The sequence below is a fragment of the Natrix helvetica genome, assembly GCF_964273705.1.
Source record: "Natrix helvetica genome assembly, chromosome: 2".
Lineage (NCBI taxonomy): Eukaryota > Metazoa > Chordata > Lepidosauria > Squamata > Natricidae > Natrix > Natrix helvetica.
Genome location: NC_138552.1, coordinates 169556399 through 169575338, shown reverse-complemented (window position 1 = coordinate 169575338; position 18940 = coordinate 169556399). Strand labels below are relative to the sequence as shown.

Below are 18940 nucleotides of genomic sequence, written 5' to 3'. Positions count from 1 at the left end.
GAGAATGGAGCTGGAAAGCAGGTTAGTGGGGCGGGGAGGGAATGGGAATTTTGCATGAACCTTCCCCCAGGAGTGGAGAGAGAATGAGGATTTTGCAGTATTCTTCCCCTGCTGCTCCCATAAAGCCTCACCCACAGAATCGGTAGTAAAAAATTTGAATCCCACCAAGTTAACTATTATCAGTTTGACTTGTGTTTGCAATTTGCATAAAAATATTACTGAATTGCTAAATATCTTGCAATGGCTGTGGGGAGAATACTTTTAGAAAACAGACTGTGGCATTTTCCTTGCCTGGGGGTTTCGTTTTGCTTTTATGTGGCTAATTGACATATAACCATCAAATATTCTACAGGGGGACCAAAACCATATGGTGATGTGGTGAATAGTATAGTATGGCTATTCTGTTGTAATTATGTGGTAATGCAAAATAATCTCACATTCTTCTTTTTCATCTGGGAAGCTAAATAATTCAAAGAGAAAGCCTTTCAAGCTACAAAATAGGTGATCATCTAGTGATAGAAAAAGGCTAGTGAACATAATGTGGTAAGACATTTTAAAATTACTGTTATCAGAAACTAAGATAACCGTGTGCATAGCTACAGTAACAACTTACTCGTGTATTCTGTCCTTTATTCCGTCTCCTCAGTTTCTGATTCCCCTACAACCGACTCCATCTTTCTGTTCTCCCAGCATATAATGAAGTCATTTTAAAAAATTTCTCCTAAATGCCAAGGATCCAAGATCCTGTCTTCTGTACTCTGTAGATTCCCCACTTAACATCAGTAATCTGATAATCCTACCTACAAGTAGGGCTTACTTACCAATGGAACAGTCATAAAATGCTTTGTTTTGAAGAACATATACAGGGTTGACTCAAAAAAACATTGTGTTTATTTCAATATGGGGCCAGTTCTATAGATACATTTATTAAACTATGTGAAGTGGGGGGGATTCCTTGATTTGGTAAAAATGCATATTTAAATTTTCAGCATTATATATATATATGGTATTTACAATATAATTAAAGACCCATTCTCATATACATTGTCACAAAAATATCCCAATAAAGTGGAATACAGGCAAACCACAAGCAATAAATCTTACTTTAAGATCAGAGTTTTATTGTTTCTAATAATTTGGAACAAATGAAAGAAGCAAAAGATATAACAACAACAGAAAACTCACATTGTCAAACCATTGTAATGGGGTCCAATGACCGATAGCAGGTCCTACAAGGACTGCTATTGGGCAAAGGAAACCATTCTCATCTCAAGTTACATTTCTTATACCTTCTTTTTTACTGACATACGCATTCCATAGTTTCCCCTCCCCTGTTCTTTTACTTTCTTACTGTCTGTCACTCTCTGTAAACATCTGTGTACATTTGAAGCTCCCAGACACTTGTTACTTTTAGTTCCTCATTTCCCACCGTCTCATTCTTCCTGCTCTAAATTTTTCCATACAAGTACATACTTTGCAAAAAATGCAGCACAAAGGTCAGCACGCTAGAAATATGTCTGGTACATTTTCCAAATATGTTAGTTTAAAACTTTGATTCAGTGAGGTTTGCAAGCTCACTCCTAGGCCTATTACCTGCAACTTTCCAATGGATGTACTCCTCTTCTCTCAACATGTGCAAAATCCTGAAATCTTAAACATGTATTTTCTTGCAGCACAACACACATTTCTTTATTCAATGTTAGGCAGATGTATACATAGGTGAATAGAGAAACTTTTATTTGTGTGTGTGTGTGTGTGTGTGTGTGTGTTTATTCTGCGCACTTTTTCCTCAGGCCTATTCAATATAATATTCAAATTAAAGCATTTTGTGCCAAATAAAATAGGCAGTTATGCCAAATCCCTTGAGAATTGATTTTATGCACTTAAGACGTAATGCAGCTAAAGTTGCTTAAAGTTTTATATGAATCTCAATATTCACCACATATTTGTCTACATTTGTTCATAGTTTCCTTTCTAAATATTTAAACCTGTGCCTGACCACATCATTATTTTAATCCAGTGCTTCACTTCCTATCTAAGTGAATTTGACTGTTGCAATATATATAGTTGATATTTGATAGTTCTGCATCACTGGCAGCCTAAAACTACTGGCATTTGTGAACATGGATGCAGCTTAACTCTCCACTGGTTCAAGTTTTCTTTTCATTCATTTATTGAACCTTACTTTTAAGGAAGATGGAAGCAGATTTCGATCTGATTTCAATGACAAAAACACTGCTGTCTTTACTTCAGATTGAGCTCTTCTTAGTGTTCTATTTAGATTGACCGAGACATAATTCCAGCCATCTCAATATTAGTATTTTGTTTATTCCTATAGAGATAGTCTTTGACTTTCAACCATAATTGAGCCCAACATTTCTATTGCTAAGAAAGATAATTGTTAAGTGACTTTTGCCCCATTTTATAACCTTTCTTGCTTAAGTAACATGTTAAGCGAATCAGGCTTCCACATTGTCTTTGCTTGTCAGAAGGTCATAAAAAGTGATCATATGACCCCAGGTCACTTGCAGCCATCATAAGTACATGCCAGTTGCCAAGCCTCCAAATTTTGATCATTTGACTACAGGGATGTTGTAATGGTCATAAGTCATTCACTTTTTTCAAAGTGGTTGTAATAGTCACTAAATGAATGATTTTAAGTTGAGGACTATCTATTGTATACTGCTAGTCTTTCTTGTTCTGTAAGGTTCTTGTTCTATATCTGAGTAACTTATCATTAAGTTTGTACCACATTAAAATTCCTCAGAGGTAGAGTTCCTATTGGGCTAGTCTTCTAGTTTAATAACAACTTCTGGTTTTTTGTCCATAGTATTGGCAGGACAAGATGAGTTCAGTTTGAAGCAAGCTACTAAACTGCTTTATCTTACTCTCAAGCAATAATTAGGGCAAGTAATAAATGTCATACTGTAAAAGAAAATACAAAATTTCTGATTAAAAAGAAGCCTTTATCATAATATAAATCTGTTGCTTTCTTATATTTAACCTTTAACACACATACAAAAGTCATGCACTCCAACCATAATGAGGCATATTTTGTTTTCAGCAGAGTTTAAGCATTTTTCATAATGTGACTATTCAAGTATCAATTATGGCCAGCTGCTTGAAGTTGGGTTTTTTTTGTAGCTGTAATTTAGTATGTCTCTCTCCTTATGTGCACATTGTACAATCATTACATATAAGAGTAATTTAGATTTTTAGAACATAACTGAGGAAATCAGTAATTATTGCAATTAATGTTAATCTGGCCCAAAGTACTGCTTTGAAGGACAGCCTCAGTCCTATGCCAGTACAGTCAATAACACTTATAAATTAAGTGTTAGCCTGCAATGTACCATAAACTAAATCCCATAAATTAGGGATGCAAGACTTAAATAATATATTGTATAAGTACTAAAACTAAAAATATTCCTTTAAAAAAACTGTCAAATTTACTATAAAAATAAGAAACTAGTACAAAATATATACTCCATTTCAGTTTTTTTCCTAAATATCAGTTTGGCCTCATTCAGACATGATTTAAATTAAAAGATGATTAAAGTTTTAGACAAAGCAATTTAATTTTAATTTAACATTATCTAATTCAGAGCAAAGGTTAGAGTCTGGATCCTCCCCTATTTCACTGGAGAAAATAGTTTAGGTTGCAATCTTATATACACTTATTAAAAGTAAGAGCACTTCAGACTTATTACTAGGCAAACATATGCAGTATATAAGATTTTGCAGCAAGTCCCTAAGCATTTAATAAAGAACAGTGTTTCTCAATCTTGGCAATTTTATACTGTGTGGATTTGCTGTCTGGGGAATTCTGGGCTTTAAAGCCCACACGTCTCACGCCAAGGGTGAGAAACACCAGTATAGAAGATGCCAATGAAAATAAAAATGGTACAAATGTGAAAAGTTTTCCATTCCGAGTAATTTACCCTTAACTCAATTTGACATGCAAATTCTTGCACAGAGTTTAGACCCATAAGTCATTTTTCACAGGGTCCAGACACTCTTTATCCAGGAAAATACAATCAATGGTACTCTCAGCAGTGCAATAAGCGTCAGTCATCCAGTTATTAAATCAGACCACAACATAGAAAATTGACAGCACTAGCAGTATTAACAATTCCGAAGAGAGAGAAAGGGATAAAGAGCCATCTGTTTTACAAAAACTACATTCATCGTCTTCACAGAAAGTACAAGATGACAAACTCTGCATCACTCTGGAGTTGTAGCTTTTCACTGTTCTTCTCCCTATTGTGAGCAATTGAAAAGCAAAGAAAAGGTGTTAAGGCCCAATATTTCAAACAAATTATTATTTGATAGTATTGACATGCTGCTGTGAAACAATAACAGAAGCAAAACTATCCCATAACTTCACCACTTTCTCTGATTATTGGGGGCAGCATGCTGACATTGTAAACCGCCTGGAGTGGACTTCAAAGCACTATAAGGGCGACATATAACTCTAAGTGCTATTGCTATTGCTGTTTGGTATGATGCCCTGATTTCAATGAATGAATGAAAGTCATTTTTTACTATATATCCTTGAATCCGAACTATTGCTAAATTTGTTGAAACGAGGAATGCTCTAAGTAACAAAATCATTCTTGATTGAAGAAGAATTATATCCTAAAATTATGAGTCTTTCAGAGAACGTAAATTTAATGGACTTTATGTTCCACCGAACACTGCCCTCTCCTCACCACCTCCCCCTTCTTCAAGGTTAAAGAGAATTAACATTATTTAAATTCCTGTGGTTTCCAGTCATGCTTATTTCTCATGTGCATCTTTACTGCAACTAATTGAATCTGGTCCTTCCTTAACATACAACATACAGTTCATCCTTCCTTTTCCCACCTAAACTGCATACTTGAGCATTGATTGCATAAAAGTGATTGACACATACTGGGCTCATAATAATCCATCACAGTCACTGAAGCATCCTGGGTATTTGCCACTTTGAAGTCTCTCACAGCTGGAATGTCCACACAAATCTGTGTTTCGTTTAACTACAAAAAAGAAAAAGATAATTTCAGAACGGTTTATATGCTCCCATAAGGAATGCTTATGAAAAACTAGATTTTTAATATTGTAAAAAAAGAAACTTCCTATGTATCCATCTTTAACTGCACTACCCAGAACAGTAGATATAGCTATATATTTACTATTTACAAATAGCCCTCCTTTCTGATAATCTTATAGTTTGCCAATAAGAGTAGACTTATTGCGCAAGTGTAAAATCACAAACAGTTGATTCACACACATAAATGCAACAGTCCATATCTGTTACACAGAAACATGCTTACCAAAATGTATTCATATTTCCCTACTTGTTTTGAAAGTAAATACAGGCAGATCAACTGCCTTGGACAGCAACTATTTGAAGTTATAATGGTAATGAAAAAGTAACTTTATGACCAATCTCCATACTTATACTTCACAGTGTCTCTCCCTCTCTCTCTCTGTCTTACATGTTCACCAATACATTAGTATATATTGTCCTGTGCCTGACCCCTTTTATTCCCCACAGCCCCGGGCCTGGAATAATTGCTTAAACAAGCTATCATTTCCTGAATTGCTTTTCCTGCAGCACAGCAATCCCCCCAAATGTGCTAACTACAGTTTAACAAACTCAGCTCTGTGACCTTCATTAACCAACTTGCAGCTGCTGCCTGTAACTGACAAGACTTTGAGCAGTTTCACACTTTTGGCTTTTGTTTGCCTTCTAAGCTCTGGAGCGCCCAACCCAGAACCGCTAAGCAAACAACCAACACTAGCACATTCCTTTCAATGTACATTCTCTATTGTGTATCCACTTATTGTCTTGTAATCCCTTCCTCTCAAGACAAACATCAACTTTCCTCTTGATAATTATCACAGCACTGGGATGAGCACTCCAAAGGGTGGGGATTAGGAAAAAAGGGCTATAAAATTTGCCCTTTTACCAGACTTGCTTGCGAGTCAAGTTCTGGAAACCTTCCCCACCTATTGGGCTCATCTTTCTGTTTAGGTTTCATATTCTTGTGGTACTGTAAAGAAAAGAAAACCTGAAGTAAAATCATAAGCACCGTCATAGTCACATGATTTTCCACTTAGTGACTGAGTTGCCAGTCCCAATGTGGTTGCTGAATGAGGGCTAAACCAGTTACATTATACTTATTGGCTGCAGCTGTCACCAACAACCCTGTTGCTAAGCAGCAATGTCTTTAAGAAGAACATCATGTGAGCATGACTTGCAACTTTCTGCAGGATTCCCATTGACTTTGCTTGTTGGAAATAGGCTATGAAGGTTGCAAATGGAAATCACGTGACCATGAGTCTGCATAAATGAGCACTGGTTGCCAAGCACCCAAATCATGATTATGTGACTGACAGTTTTTATCTATATGATTTTTTTACTATTTGTTTCCAGAAATGCAAAACATGCAACTTTGTGGACGGGTTGTCTTGCTTTTTAGCACCATCGCAGCTTCAAATGGTCACTGAACAAGTGGTCAGTATGCGAAGACTACCTGTACCATGTGAATCCACTTTATACATCTATTTTATATTTTATTCTTTATCCTGAGTAAACATACAGATGCTTGCACTATCAAACCTGTCAAGCAGAAAAACCAGGGAGAACAAGGTGGCTAGAGCGCTCCTTTATTCCTGTTTCTCTTTTCTTTAACTATGAAGATAAAAAGTTTACAAGTACAGGCTTCCTATCAGAGCCTATAGCTTGATAATTTTAATTTGGTCTTTTTGACTCTTAAACATCTGTCTGCATATTCTTACAAGGCTTAGTCAAACTTATGCAAATGTACATCATAAAATATGGCCTCTCCTGAATGAACTGGAGGATTCAAATTAAATTACCTCTAAATTTTGTCTATAGAGTTTCCCAAACGTAGTGGTTATTTTAAATGATAAATTTAAAAAAAAAATCAAAGTTTTAGTTTTTGAATCAAGGCTTCAATATCATTCTGACTAGTATGTCGTTATTTTGACTTACAGAGTCCAGATATAAATGGATTTTGCCTTCCTCTTCTTCCATCTTTTTAACTGGGTCATCTAATGACACAAAACTGGGCGACAGAGAGAAGCCACTCAGCAATCCAATCTCTATGAGAGCCATGCCAGTCCTTGAAGATGAGCCAGTACCCAGATATCTGTATATATATATAAAAAGAACAATTTACATAGAAATAACTGTGCATGCATATATGCAAATACAAGGATGCAATATTATTAATTCTTAGTTTAAATACAGACCTTGAAAAGCCCCTCCATTTGTACTGGAGGAAAATAAAAGTAAAGAAGAGCACAAATGATTGCATGTAACCACAATTTTGTTTATAGTGTTTCAGTATATAATATTGTATTCCGTCCAGAGTTATCTTGTAGTAATATGGGCAATACAACAAATTTTAAAAATAAATATCTCTTCCCCCATCCATTTCAAAGGAGCCAGATATCTAAATCAGAGGTGGGTTGCTCCCTTTTCGGCCCGGATCGAGAAAACCAGTAGTAGCAGCGACGGGAGGATCCGCCCACCCACTGGAAGCTTCTGAGCATGCGCAGAAGCATCGCGCGTGGGCGGGAGTGCACACAAACCGGTAGTAAAAAAAATTGGCAACCCACCACTGATCTAAATCAAGAGCAAACTTTGATTTCCATGTATAACATTATGACAGGAACTACTGATAAGATAAGCAAAGTGAAAGCATCAAACAGCAATGACAAAAGTTCTTTAACGACACACCCATTTAGCAACAAAAAAAAATTGCTATAATTTTTCAACAGAGCATCTCTCAGGTTTGTGCTCTAAGTGCTGGGGAACTGAGTAAAACAATATTTCTTGTTATCAGGAAGTCCTTGACTTAGAAACACAACTGAGACCAGTTTTTCAGTTACTAAGCAACTTGTTTTTTTAAATAACTGATTTTACCAACTTTTTGCCAGTTTTAAAGTGAATCACTGCCATTGGTATGTGAATCATGTGGTCCTTGAATGATTCCGACTTTCCCCCATTGCTTATCAGAAGCCAACCTGGGAACATCGCAAATGGCAATCACATGATCTTGGGATGCTGCAACCATCATAAATACAGTGCTGTTGTAACTTCAGTTGCTAAATGAATAGTTAAAACAAGGACTTACCCATACGGGGGAAATTTACAAAACAACTCACTTGTCTAAGCAAGGCTCTTGAGCCTGGAAGATTGATTCACTAAACACAGATCATATTTGGGAATTCAGTACACTCTAAGGCAGAACAATCACGTAACATCAAAGCAAAGGTGCCAACTTCAACATGCCTTTGAGAAGGTCCAATGATAAGTAAACAGCAGCATCTTTCTTCTCCCCCTCCCCTCCCCCGACAATGAGCAATATACTTCTTTTGATAATATATAGCTAAGGGGATTAATGGTTCCTGATACCTTTATCTTCCCTTAATTTTAGTCATCTTTAAGGCAACCCAAATGGGCAGCCAACATTATGTCATGTGACAGTGACTTCCAAAGTTTAACAATACATGACAGGAAGTACTGTTGTTTGAAGTTGGTTCCTGAGACTAAAAAGATAAAACCACCTGTGGGTGAATCACCAGCCCCTTAGAAAGCAAATAACCAAACATAAATTTAATTAAACCCTTTTATAATTGTAGAAGAAAAACAGTTATCCTTGGGGAATTCTTAAATAGTTATAATCATTTTATATCAAACCAATATGAAAAAGAAAAACCAACGAAGTAACTGGCCTACATTGTGTTCGGCGGAATGCCAAGGTTTTACTGGAGAAGAAATATTTTTATTTATTCTTTATGCTGCAAGTTTATACGTCTGCCTATCTTAATCACATAAATTCATGCATATATACATTCTTTCATTCATTTAGAAAACCTGGCAAAATATGATGGAGTGGTATGCCCAAACTTTGATTTCTCTGAAACCTTATAAAGATACTTTGTTAAAGAGATTCATCAAAAAAGTCATTTTTAAAAATTGTAAATAAAAGAGAACAAATAGCTTAATAAATGTACTGACCTGGTACACACATTTAAAGTTAAGCTATTTATGTCTTCTTTGTCATCCTTTACATAAACATCTAAGTCAAATGCTTCTTGATTTTCTGCAGATCTACGCCTTTTGGTGGTATGTGAATTTTTCACATTGTATACAACATTGAGCTATAGAGAAGCAAAAATACAAAATGTTATTCAGTGATAGCAGCGATTTATAGAAAATAATAATAGCTATTTCATAGTTCATCACATTAAATTCATATATGCAATACTGTAATTATACAATCCAAAAATAAACGTGGGACATTTTGCATCCTTTTCTGAAATAAAACTTTCAGTTTCAACTTCTTAAAAGAAATCTATCAAAGGCACCTCAAAATAACAAATCAAACATGCTTTCTTCTTATTGGACCTGCTGTGAACTTGATCAAATCAACTTGGAAATAAATCAAAATGTTGTCATCACCCAAAATGCTATTGTTTCAGTGTTTGCCAAGAAAAGCAAAATGGTAAGAATTTACTGGCAATTCAGGAACACCTGGATCAACATACAGGATAGCCTCTTAAACAACTGTTTTACTGGAAGGAATTTTATGTTCAATTTTTCATTCCTTTTTGGCCCCAAACAAAGATAAATTCACGAACAAAGAAAAGCCTACAAAAGAATGATCAAGCATGCTTTCAGCTGGTTGCAACATCAACTCAGTTTTCTTACCCAGCCTGGCCTGCTGCAAACAGGGCAAAGCAAGATAGACTGTCATAGGCCGAAAGAATTTTACCATTTTAAAAGGTAGTTTGATGTGACAATTTAGACGAGTGGTGGTGGTAGATATATATGCAACATATTACCATATATTCATTAGCTGATGCACTCATAATGACTGACATCCTGGCTTATACTCATAGCTGTCAATATGTAATTTCTGGAAACTGCAAAACATCATTCAAGACGTCTGGCACCTTTGACACAATTCATATACATTTGCCTATTCCTGTGTCAAACCACACATCTTTCCTCAAAGATTCACTTCTGTTATGGAATTACTGATTTCTCTAGGCTATGCAACCACTGCTTCTATGATGGATTGTGAAGAAGATTGTGTGAGTCTGGAATAAAATGTACAAGTGGCTAGAAATCAGAAGCCAAAAACAGAAAATAGAGAATACAAATATATGGAGATACAAATAATGAATATTATTATAAGTGTTAATATTATGTTTGTTACATTATAGGACAAGGTTATTGTGATAGGAAGGTAATGCAGAAGGGAGAATTATAAAAGCTAAGAAGGAAAGCCGATATAGAAAGCTGTAAAATTACTGTATATTGTTACGTATATTCTGTGTTTTGCTTTGTTTTATTTTTTTTCCTTGTTATGTTTTCTTCACTGTTTTTAAAGATTAAAACATTCAATAAAAATTATTTTTTTAAAAAACTGAAAGTAACAGCGTGAAGGGAAGCAAGGCTCTTGGGTTTTAATTTGGGATCATTCAAATAATGATCCTAAATTATTTGCAAATGTGGCTATATAATTCATATAATTTCCTTATGCTGTAAAAATGACATTTTGGTGTGTAAATGTGAAGATTTCATTACTGCCAAACTTTGCATAAAGTGTGTATATGTATAACAACAACAAAAAATTGTGTGAGTCTCTCACATCTGGGTCAAGGACTCAACTAAACCGATTATGTCATTTTTTATTTTTATTTTTTTCCTTATTTTTTTTATTAAAGAATTTAATAGTTTTTACAAATATTTCCCCCTTCCCTCCCTCCACCCCAACCCTACCTCTCCTCCTACCCTTCCTTCCTGCAACCTCCCAGAGCAAAATACAGGGTATAAACATTTAACAATCATACGCTAACGTAAGTTAACTAACTATAGCTTCCTACCTCCTCTTGTACTTTAACTCCCCTTTTATTAAACTAACTTTAGATAAATTGTAACATTCCTTGTTCATTCATAAGCTAATTGGAATTTCTGAGTCCGATATTTATTTTGAATGTAGTCAATCTTCTCCATTCCCGCTTGTATTTCTCATCTGAATAACCCTTCAAATATGCTGAGATTTTGGGCATCTCTGCTAAATTTACTACTTTTAACGTCAATTCTTGAATAGTAGGCAGTTCTTCCTTCTTCCAGTACTGCTGCCGTTATTAAGTTCAAAGTCAAATTAGTCTCTATAACTGTACAATCTGTAATTATACCTAACAAAAACAGCTGGGGAGTGAACTTTATCCTCTTTTTAAGAATATTTTGAATAATCCACCATATTTTTATCCAAAATGCTTTAACTTTTTTACAAGTCCACCATACATGATAATACGTAGCATCAACACAATCACATCTCCAACATTTAGATTGTAAATTCGGATACATACAAGCTAACTTTTTGGGATCTAAATGCCAACTATAGAACATCTTATAAAAATTCTCTCTCAAGTTTTGAGCTTGCGTAAATTTTACATTTCTTACCCAAATCTTTTCCCATGTTTCCATCAATATTGGTTCTTCAAAGTTTCGTGCCAATTTTATCATGCAATCTTTAACTAACTCTGTTTCCGAGTCTATTTCTATCAGTATATTATACAACCTTTTTATATGCATTTGACTCTGGTCCCTAATTTGTTTTACCAAATTATCCTCATTTTGTATGATACCAATTTTCTGGTCTTTTTGCCATCTAGCCTGTAACTGTCCATACTGAAACCAGGTTTGAACTACCCTTTCCTCTCTTAATACATTCAAGGGTTTTAGCTGTAGTACACCTCTTTTATGTTGAGAAGATCTTTATATGTAATTATGTCCTGTTTTTGTTCTATACTTATATTCTCTATCGCATGTCTGGGTACTGCCCACATAGGTATCTTTTCATTTAACTTGTATTGATATTTTTTCCAGACACGCAGTAGAGCATTCCTTACTATGTGGCTTTTAAAAATCTTGCCCACCTTCTTGTCATATATTAAATAAGCATGCCAACCGTATACCAAATCATATCCCTCGATATTCAATATTCTATCCTCTGTTAAGTTAATCCAATCACTAACTGTTGATAAAACTACTGCTTCATAATATAATTTTAAGTTGGGCATTTTCAGACCTCCTTTTTCACGTATATCTTGCATTATTTTAAGTTTTATTCTCGGTTTCTTCCCTGCCCAAACAAAGTTATTAATACTTTTCTGCCATTCTTCCAAATTTGCATCTTTTTAAAGTATTGGTATCATTTGAAAAAGAAATAAAAACTTAGGCAAAACGTTCATTTTTACTGCTGCTATCCTCCCCAGTAAAGACAATTGTAATTTTTTCCATTTATTCATCTCTGTCTGTATTTTGTACCATAATGATTCATAATTATACTTATATAATTTCCCATTTGAGGTTGTGATATAAACTCCTAGATATTTAACCTTTTTTTACTAGCTCACATCCTGTTACTCTTTCCAATTCTTCTTTTTGATTTATATTCATATTTTTAACTATCATCTTTGTTTTCTCTAAGTTTATTTTAAACCCAGATACTTGACCATATTGATTAATTATGTTCATTAGACCTATAGCCGATTTCCCCGGTTGGGTTAGAGTTACGACCAAGTCATCCGCAAATGCTCGTACTCTGTATTCATAGTGCCTAATCTTAATTCCCTGTACATCATCTGAATCACGTATTCTATTCAGCAATAATTCCAAAGTTAAAATAAACAATAATGGAGACAGAGGACATCCCTGTCTTGTTCCTTTTTCGATTTTAAAAGGTTCTGACCCAACTAAACCGATTATGTCATTTTGTAATACTATCTTTTTTTTTTCTTTTCTTTTTTACAAAATGATTTCTGCTCCAAAACTAGAAAAATAAGCCAATTATATTTTTCTGAATGGCATAGTCATTTAGTTAAACATTTAGTTAAACAATAACAGTATAGTACACATTTTGCATCAGTTTTTGTATTGGTTTTATGTTGTGATTAAACACTCTTGGGGAGAGGCAAATAGCTGTTATAACAGCTATCTGCAAGGGAAAGGAGGGATCTAAAACCAAGAATAGGAAGATTGTTAGCTTATAAGAATTATCTGGAAATTATTTTTTCTGCCAAAGTGCTATTTTTTTAAACTTTACTTTATTGTCATTGCACCTCGTACAATGAAATTAAATGCCATCTTCAGTGTACATTATGCGTAAAAAATAAAATGAAAACACACATTCTACACAATTGAATACAATTCTATATAATCTGCATTCCATTGTACTTGTTATAAAGTTCTGCACCTGCCATAGTCACTATTTTCTTATTCTGAATATATTGACAGCTACATGAGAACAGTTTGATTTACTGATTAAAGGGAAACCACTCAAAAAAATCTTGTCAAGAAAACTGCACAGGCCTCTCTATGCAGTTGTAAGAAGCATGACATTAATTTATATTTTAAAAGTTCTGTATAATAAGTAGTAATTATGCATTCACGTTTGCAGAAAGTTTAGTTTTGTTCATTTAGTGTGTCACTCAAACATGCAATTTGACCACAAATGCTAAATTTATGCCTGTGTAGAAATATTTTGCATATTATAAATGTATACATTTTGATTTCTGTAGTAAAATTCCTTCATGGTCAGGTAAACCATTGCAAACTTGGAAGTTTGAGCAAATTTAAGTAAATCAGAAAGTGAGTATTCTCCTTAGCATGTCATGTCCAGATTCATTTTCAAAAAACGCATACCATTTTAATATTCATCTTTCTCATCTTCCTACAATTCTTGCTTATTGCATATAGAAAATTTTACCTAAGTGAATAGGAGGTAGTTTAGTCTTCATGAAAGATGCTTGAAGTAGAATATTTAACACACATAATGTTTAACATACACATTAAACCACAATATATGTTGATTTTGGTTTAGTGTGGTATGTAAACCTAGTTATTCTAGTTCGTATACTATGGTTATGGCCAAGCCATATATGTAAATGTAGTCACTGTGGCTTAAACAAAGGTTAAAATTAACATTTGGCTTACCATAATGCATTAATTTGGCCTTAGTTTTGCCAGTTCTTGAATGGAAAGAATCTCCAATGTTTTTCCAAGCTAAATGGCAGGAAGATGGTATCCTTCACATTTATGAAACTGCAAGACTGTACATTTCTGGAACTACTTTGCTTCAACAATTATTGAAAACCAGGAGCTTCCTTGTGAAAGCATTGAAATCCTTTTAGCAGCAACCTTCACAATATTCCAGCTAAAAAAATACCAAAACTTTGGAAAACTGCCTGTCAGTCCAGGAATCTTTGCTCTCTCGTGTTTATCCTTATGGTTGGATCTTAAACAGATGTCTGGATGAGGGTTTATGGTTAAAGGGTTATTTTCAGGAAGAAATTTTTGGCAGCATTTTCTTTGGCTGCTGAATTAAGCTTTGAGAAAGAAAACAGAATGCTAATGAGCTTGCATTTTAAAACAAATGAACTTCAGCAGGTGTGAGAATGGGTGGGAAGATTCACACAATTCTGACCTATTGAGAGCCTTCAGGTATATCTTTTTTGGACTTGATAAAAGAGATTAAAACCCTAATGTCAAAATTAAAACTAATGTGAATGTATTCACTTGCTTCAGGAATGAAACCCGCCTCCTTACACAGACACAGAGAGAGAGAGAGAGAGAGAGAGAGAGAGGGAGGGAGGGAGGGAGGGAGGGAGAGAGGGAGAGAGAGAGAGAGGGAGGGAGGGAGAGGGAGAGGGAGAGGGAGAGGGAGAGGGAGAGGGAGAGGGAGAGGGAGAGGGAGAGGGAGAGGGAGAGAGAGAGAGAGAGAGAGAGAGAGAGAGAGAGAGAGAGACCATGTTAGTATCTCATTGGGCCACATTTTTTTCACTTTATTGGCATATATAGAATTGAAAAATCAGGGCTGCTCACTAGATGAAAGCTGAGAAATATCTGGATGCAGTCAGAAAGACTCAAACCAGACACAGGACCATCTTTATTTTTTTTTAAGTTGAATAAATTGTTGTTTTTCTTACATCTTGGACAGCAGTCTGTATGTCAACAGTAGACACATAAAAAGCATAATTCTGTTTCATCCAAGACACATAAAAAGCATAATTCTGTTTCATCCAAGATAATGGTGAGGAGTGCTAGATGTTACCTAGTTTGGGAAGTGAAATATATGCAAGAAAATAACTAAGCTCAGAGAATAACAAGGACTTCTCATTTCAACCCTGAGCTACAACTATTCTCTTATTCAGGCCATTTGAGCATCCATTTGAATTTTTGAATGCAAATTGAATTTTGAATACATTCAACTCAATGCAATTATTTACGGATCAAACAGATGCAAAATAATGAAAAAATTTACAGGAAAAATATATATGATTCTTTGAAAAATCAGTTTTATGGAAAAATGTACCAAGAACTGGCATCTTCCTTGGAAGTGGATGGTCATTAGACTTTGCTATGTAATATAATATATTATCCAGAAGAGATTCAAAAAGTGAAATGGAGTTCTAAGATGATATGATTCATTCTCCCCAGATGTTTAAAAAGCTTCTCTCTCCCCCTTGGTTTTTTGCCCAATCCTGTATAGGCATAAATCAGGAAGTCTAATGTGCTTATAATGAATAGCTAGACATGGCTGAAGGATTGCTATTGACTTGAATTACAACTGGTAGCATTGTCATTGCTAACTCTAAATGAAGGGACAGGTTCCTCTTTGTACATGATGTAATGATGGTAAAATATTATCATGTCTTCAGTTCATCTACTCAGAAATTCCAAATGTGATCATCCTTTATAGGCTGCTAACATGTAATTCATAGCAGATGATAAGTCATGCAATGTTAATTGCTGTTATTACCAGCCATTATTGCATTCTGTATTAGTACAGATTTTTTAAAATGGGAATTTCATGTATCATTTGCTTAAAGTTTTTTATTGTATTTTTTTTGGCAAATGAATCTATTAATATACACTTGGCATATTAATATCAATTCTAATGTTAGAGTACTTTACTAGAAAAGGTTAGGTTGCTTGGTTTGACTTTAAATCAGTTGTAAGTGGTATCATTAATTTATCTATCTACTTTTGTTAAGAGTAATTCAAGCCTTTGTACATAACAACTGTGTCAAAATTAAAGAACACTGGCCAAGTAGTCTCTTAATAAGAGTTATGGTAGAATTTAGATTACTGTATCTAAATGTGAAGACTAACCATTTTCAACTCCAGGTGCCATGGATTATGAGCTGTGATTATGCAGAAATGGCTCTTTGGATTAGGATTAGAAATTCTGTTTCACTTGTCTTATTTACTTATTGAGCTAAAGCAGAAAAAATAATTACTTGGATAATAATCACTGCCCTTAGCTTGAAAAGTTTCTACAACGGCCCATTGTCCTTACAGCTCCAGAATAAAAGGGAATCTATTGTTTCCCCATTTGCTTATTTAGTTAAACTATGCATATGCTGTCCTTTCTTTTTATGGAGGTTATCAAAAGAAATTCAGGAGGTCCTTGACTTACAACCATTCATTTAGTGATTGTTCAACGTGACAATGGCACTGAAAAAAGGTACTTATGACTGGTTTTCACACTTACGACTGTTGCAGCACCCCCAAGGCTACATGATAGAAATTCAGATGCTTAGCAACTGGTTCATATTTATGACGCTTGCAGGGTCCCGGGTCATGTGATCAGCTTTTGCAATCTCCTGACAAGCAAAGTGAATGGAAAAGACAGCTTCACTTAACAACCATGTTACTAATTTAGCAATTGCGGCGATTCTCTTAACAACTCTGGCAAGAAAGGTCATAAAAACTAACTTAACAACTGACTCACTTAGCAACAGAAATTTTGGCGTCAGTTGTGGTCGTAAGTCAAGGGCTATCCGTAACAATTAAAAATATTAAATCTACCTCAAAAACATTTAGAACAGGGGTGTCCAAACTTGGCAACTTTAAGACTTGTGGACTTCAACTCCCAGAATTGAAGCTCTGCTGGCTGGGGAATTCTGGGAGTTGAAGTCCACAAGTCTTAAAGTTGCCAAGTTTGGACACCCCTGATTTAGAGCCTCAAAAAACAGTTGACTAAATGCACTCCGAGGCCACCTCTCAAAAGGTGATTTCCTCAGCTGATGAGACTTTAAATTTCATTATGACCACTCTGAACTGAGTCTGGAAAGCAACCGACAATCAGTGAAATTGTTTCAGCCAAGGGTAATAAGTGATCTCCAGGAGACACCACTCACTAAGTATATCATTTTTCTGCAATTTTCATTCTCAAGAGCTGCTGCTAAAAAAAAAATGCATGGCAATAAATTAGCCTTGAGGTTATCATTGCATGGATTTTAGGATTCTTAGTTTGTCAGCTAAAGCTGCTATGGCTGTCTAATGTTAATGCTGAGTCCAGAAGACCCACTAGATTACAAAATTGATCCTTAAGAGAGTTTCCTTCTAAAACAAGTATTACAGGCAGTTCTCGACTTGCAACAGTTCATTTAGTGACCATTCAAGATTACAACAGCAATGGAACAAGTGACTTATGACTTACGACCACTACAGCATCCCCATGGTTACATGATCAAAATTCAGACACTTGGCAACTGACTCATATTTATGATGGTTGAAGTGTCCCGGGATCATGAGATCAACTTTTGCAACCTTCTGACAATCAAAGTCAATAGAGTAGCCAGATTCACTTAACAACCATGTTACTAACTTAACAACTGCAGTGATTCATTTACCAATTGTAGCAAGAAAGGTTGTAAAATGCAGTAAATTCACTTAACAACTGTCTCACTTAGCAACAGAAATTTGAGGTTCAATTGTGGGCATAAGTCAAGGACCACCTGCATGTCCCAAATCCTAACATCCAACTCCCAGCGTTATAAATTGCTATGTCTTATTTTATTCCTTCACATCTAAACCTAGGGTCATCTGGAGACATTCAGAGCCCCTAGAAACTTTAGACCTTAAGTCTGTAAGAAAGGAAAGGAAAGTTAAATATTATCAGCATATTGGTGGTTTCTGGCTCTCAACTTGAGAATGACACTTCTATGTGGTTTCATATTGGAATCAAACAGAATTTTCCCTTCTTTAACCACACATTGGCATTTCTGATATTGTCATCAAATCCTACAAGCTGTCTTTTCAATGCTACTTAAAAATAGATAAATATACTGATATAATATCATATGCCTATGGACAGTTAAGTAAAAGACTCTCTCATTCCATGTGTTAATTACAAACACAGGATAAGTATTAAGTTTTTCAAATCTATATATCTTTGAGTCTATGCATTTGGCATCTAATATTTATTTAGATTTTTCTTAAAAGTATTTTAAGTTGTTGATAACTTGATTGCACATCAATTTTGATTGTTGTTTTAAAATAAGCTAGTATACTTGTAGCAATTTGACTGCTGTTAAAAACAATTCCAGCTGAGTCCACCACTGTCAGATATGATGGATGAGCAATTTATTGCCTGCTGTGATATTTTCAAATGTTGGCCTTCATTAATGGACCTGAACCTATTTTCAAATGTATGTTTTTTTGATAAAAATAAATATGATTTCTGAAAATCCATATACCCAAATAATGGCATTTTATAACAAGCCCAGCCCTCTCTAAAATTTTATACATAACCTATTCTTCAAATTCTTTTTGTGGTCTTGCATTGCTAATGTCACATATTCTACTGTTTATTTGTACTGGATTCTAATCAACACGGAATTTGGCTCATGTAATCCAATCGTTTTACAAGGATTAAAGATAAAAAGATGTAAAACAGGCCTGGGGTTTCTATGCTAACTGGATTCTGTGTCCCTAATATCTTTTTGATCCACAGAGAACACCATTTCCTTTGACAGGAGTCCAAATATGGAGACAGGTCTCCACATGCCAAGATACTTTTGTAAGTTGTTTTCATTCTCCTTCTCATCTTCCCCTGGG

At 34.9% G+C, this 18940-nt stretch overlaps 1 protein-coding gene across 2 annotated transcripts in view; it reads right to left on the bottom strand.

The window, feature by feature from the left end:
• Positions 1–1100: 1100 nt before the first annotated feature.
• CD109 (CD109 molecule) overlaps positions 1101–18940 on the bottom strand; it is a 74351-nt gene continuing 56511 nt past the window's right edge. For both annotated transcript variants that reach the window (XM_081940347.1, XM_081940348.1), the window contains 4 exons: positions 9038–9180; positions 7004–7160; positions 4916–5018; positions 1101–4260 (listed from right to left, as the gene is read on the bottom strand). In XM_081940347.1, the coding sequence (XP_081796473.1) occupies positions 4088–4260; positions 4916–5018; positions 7004–7160; positions 9038–9180 (576 nt within the window). In that variant the 3' untranslated portion in view covers positions 1101–4087. The remainder of the gene's footprint in view (positions 4261–4915; positions 5019–7003; positions 7161–9037; positions 9181–18940) is intronic.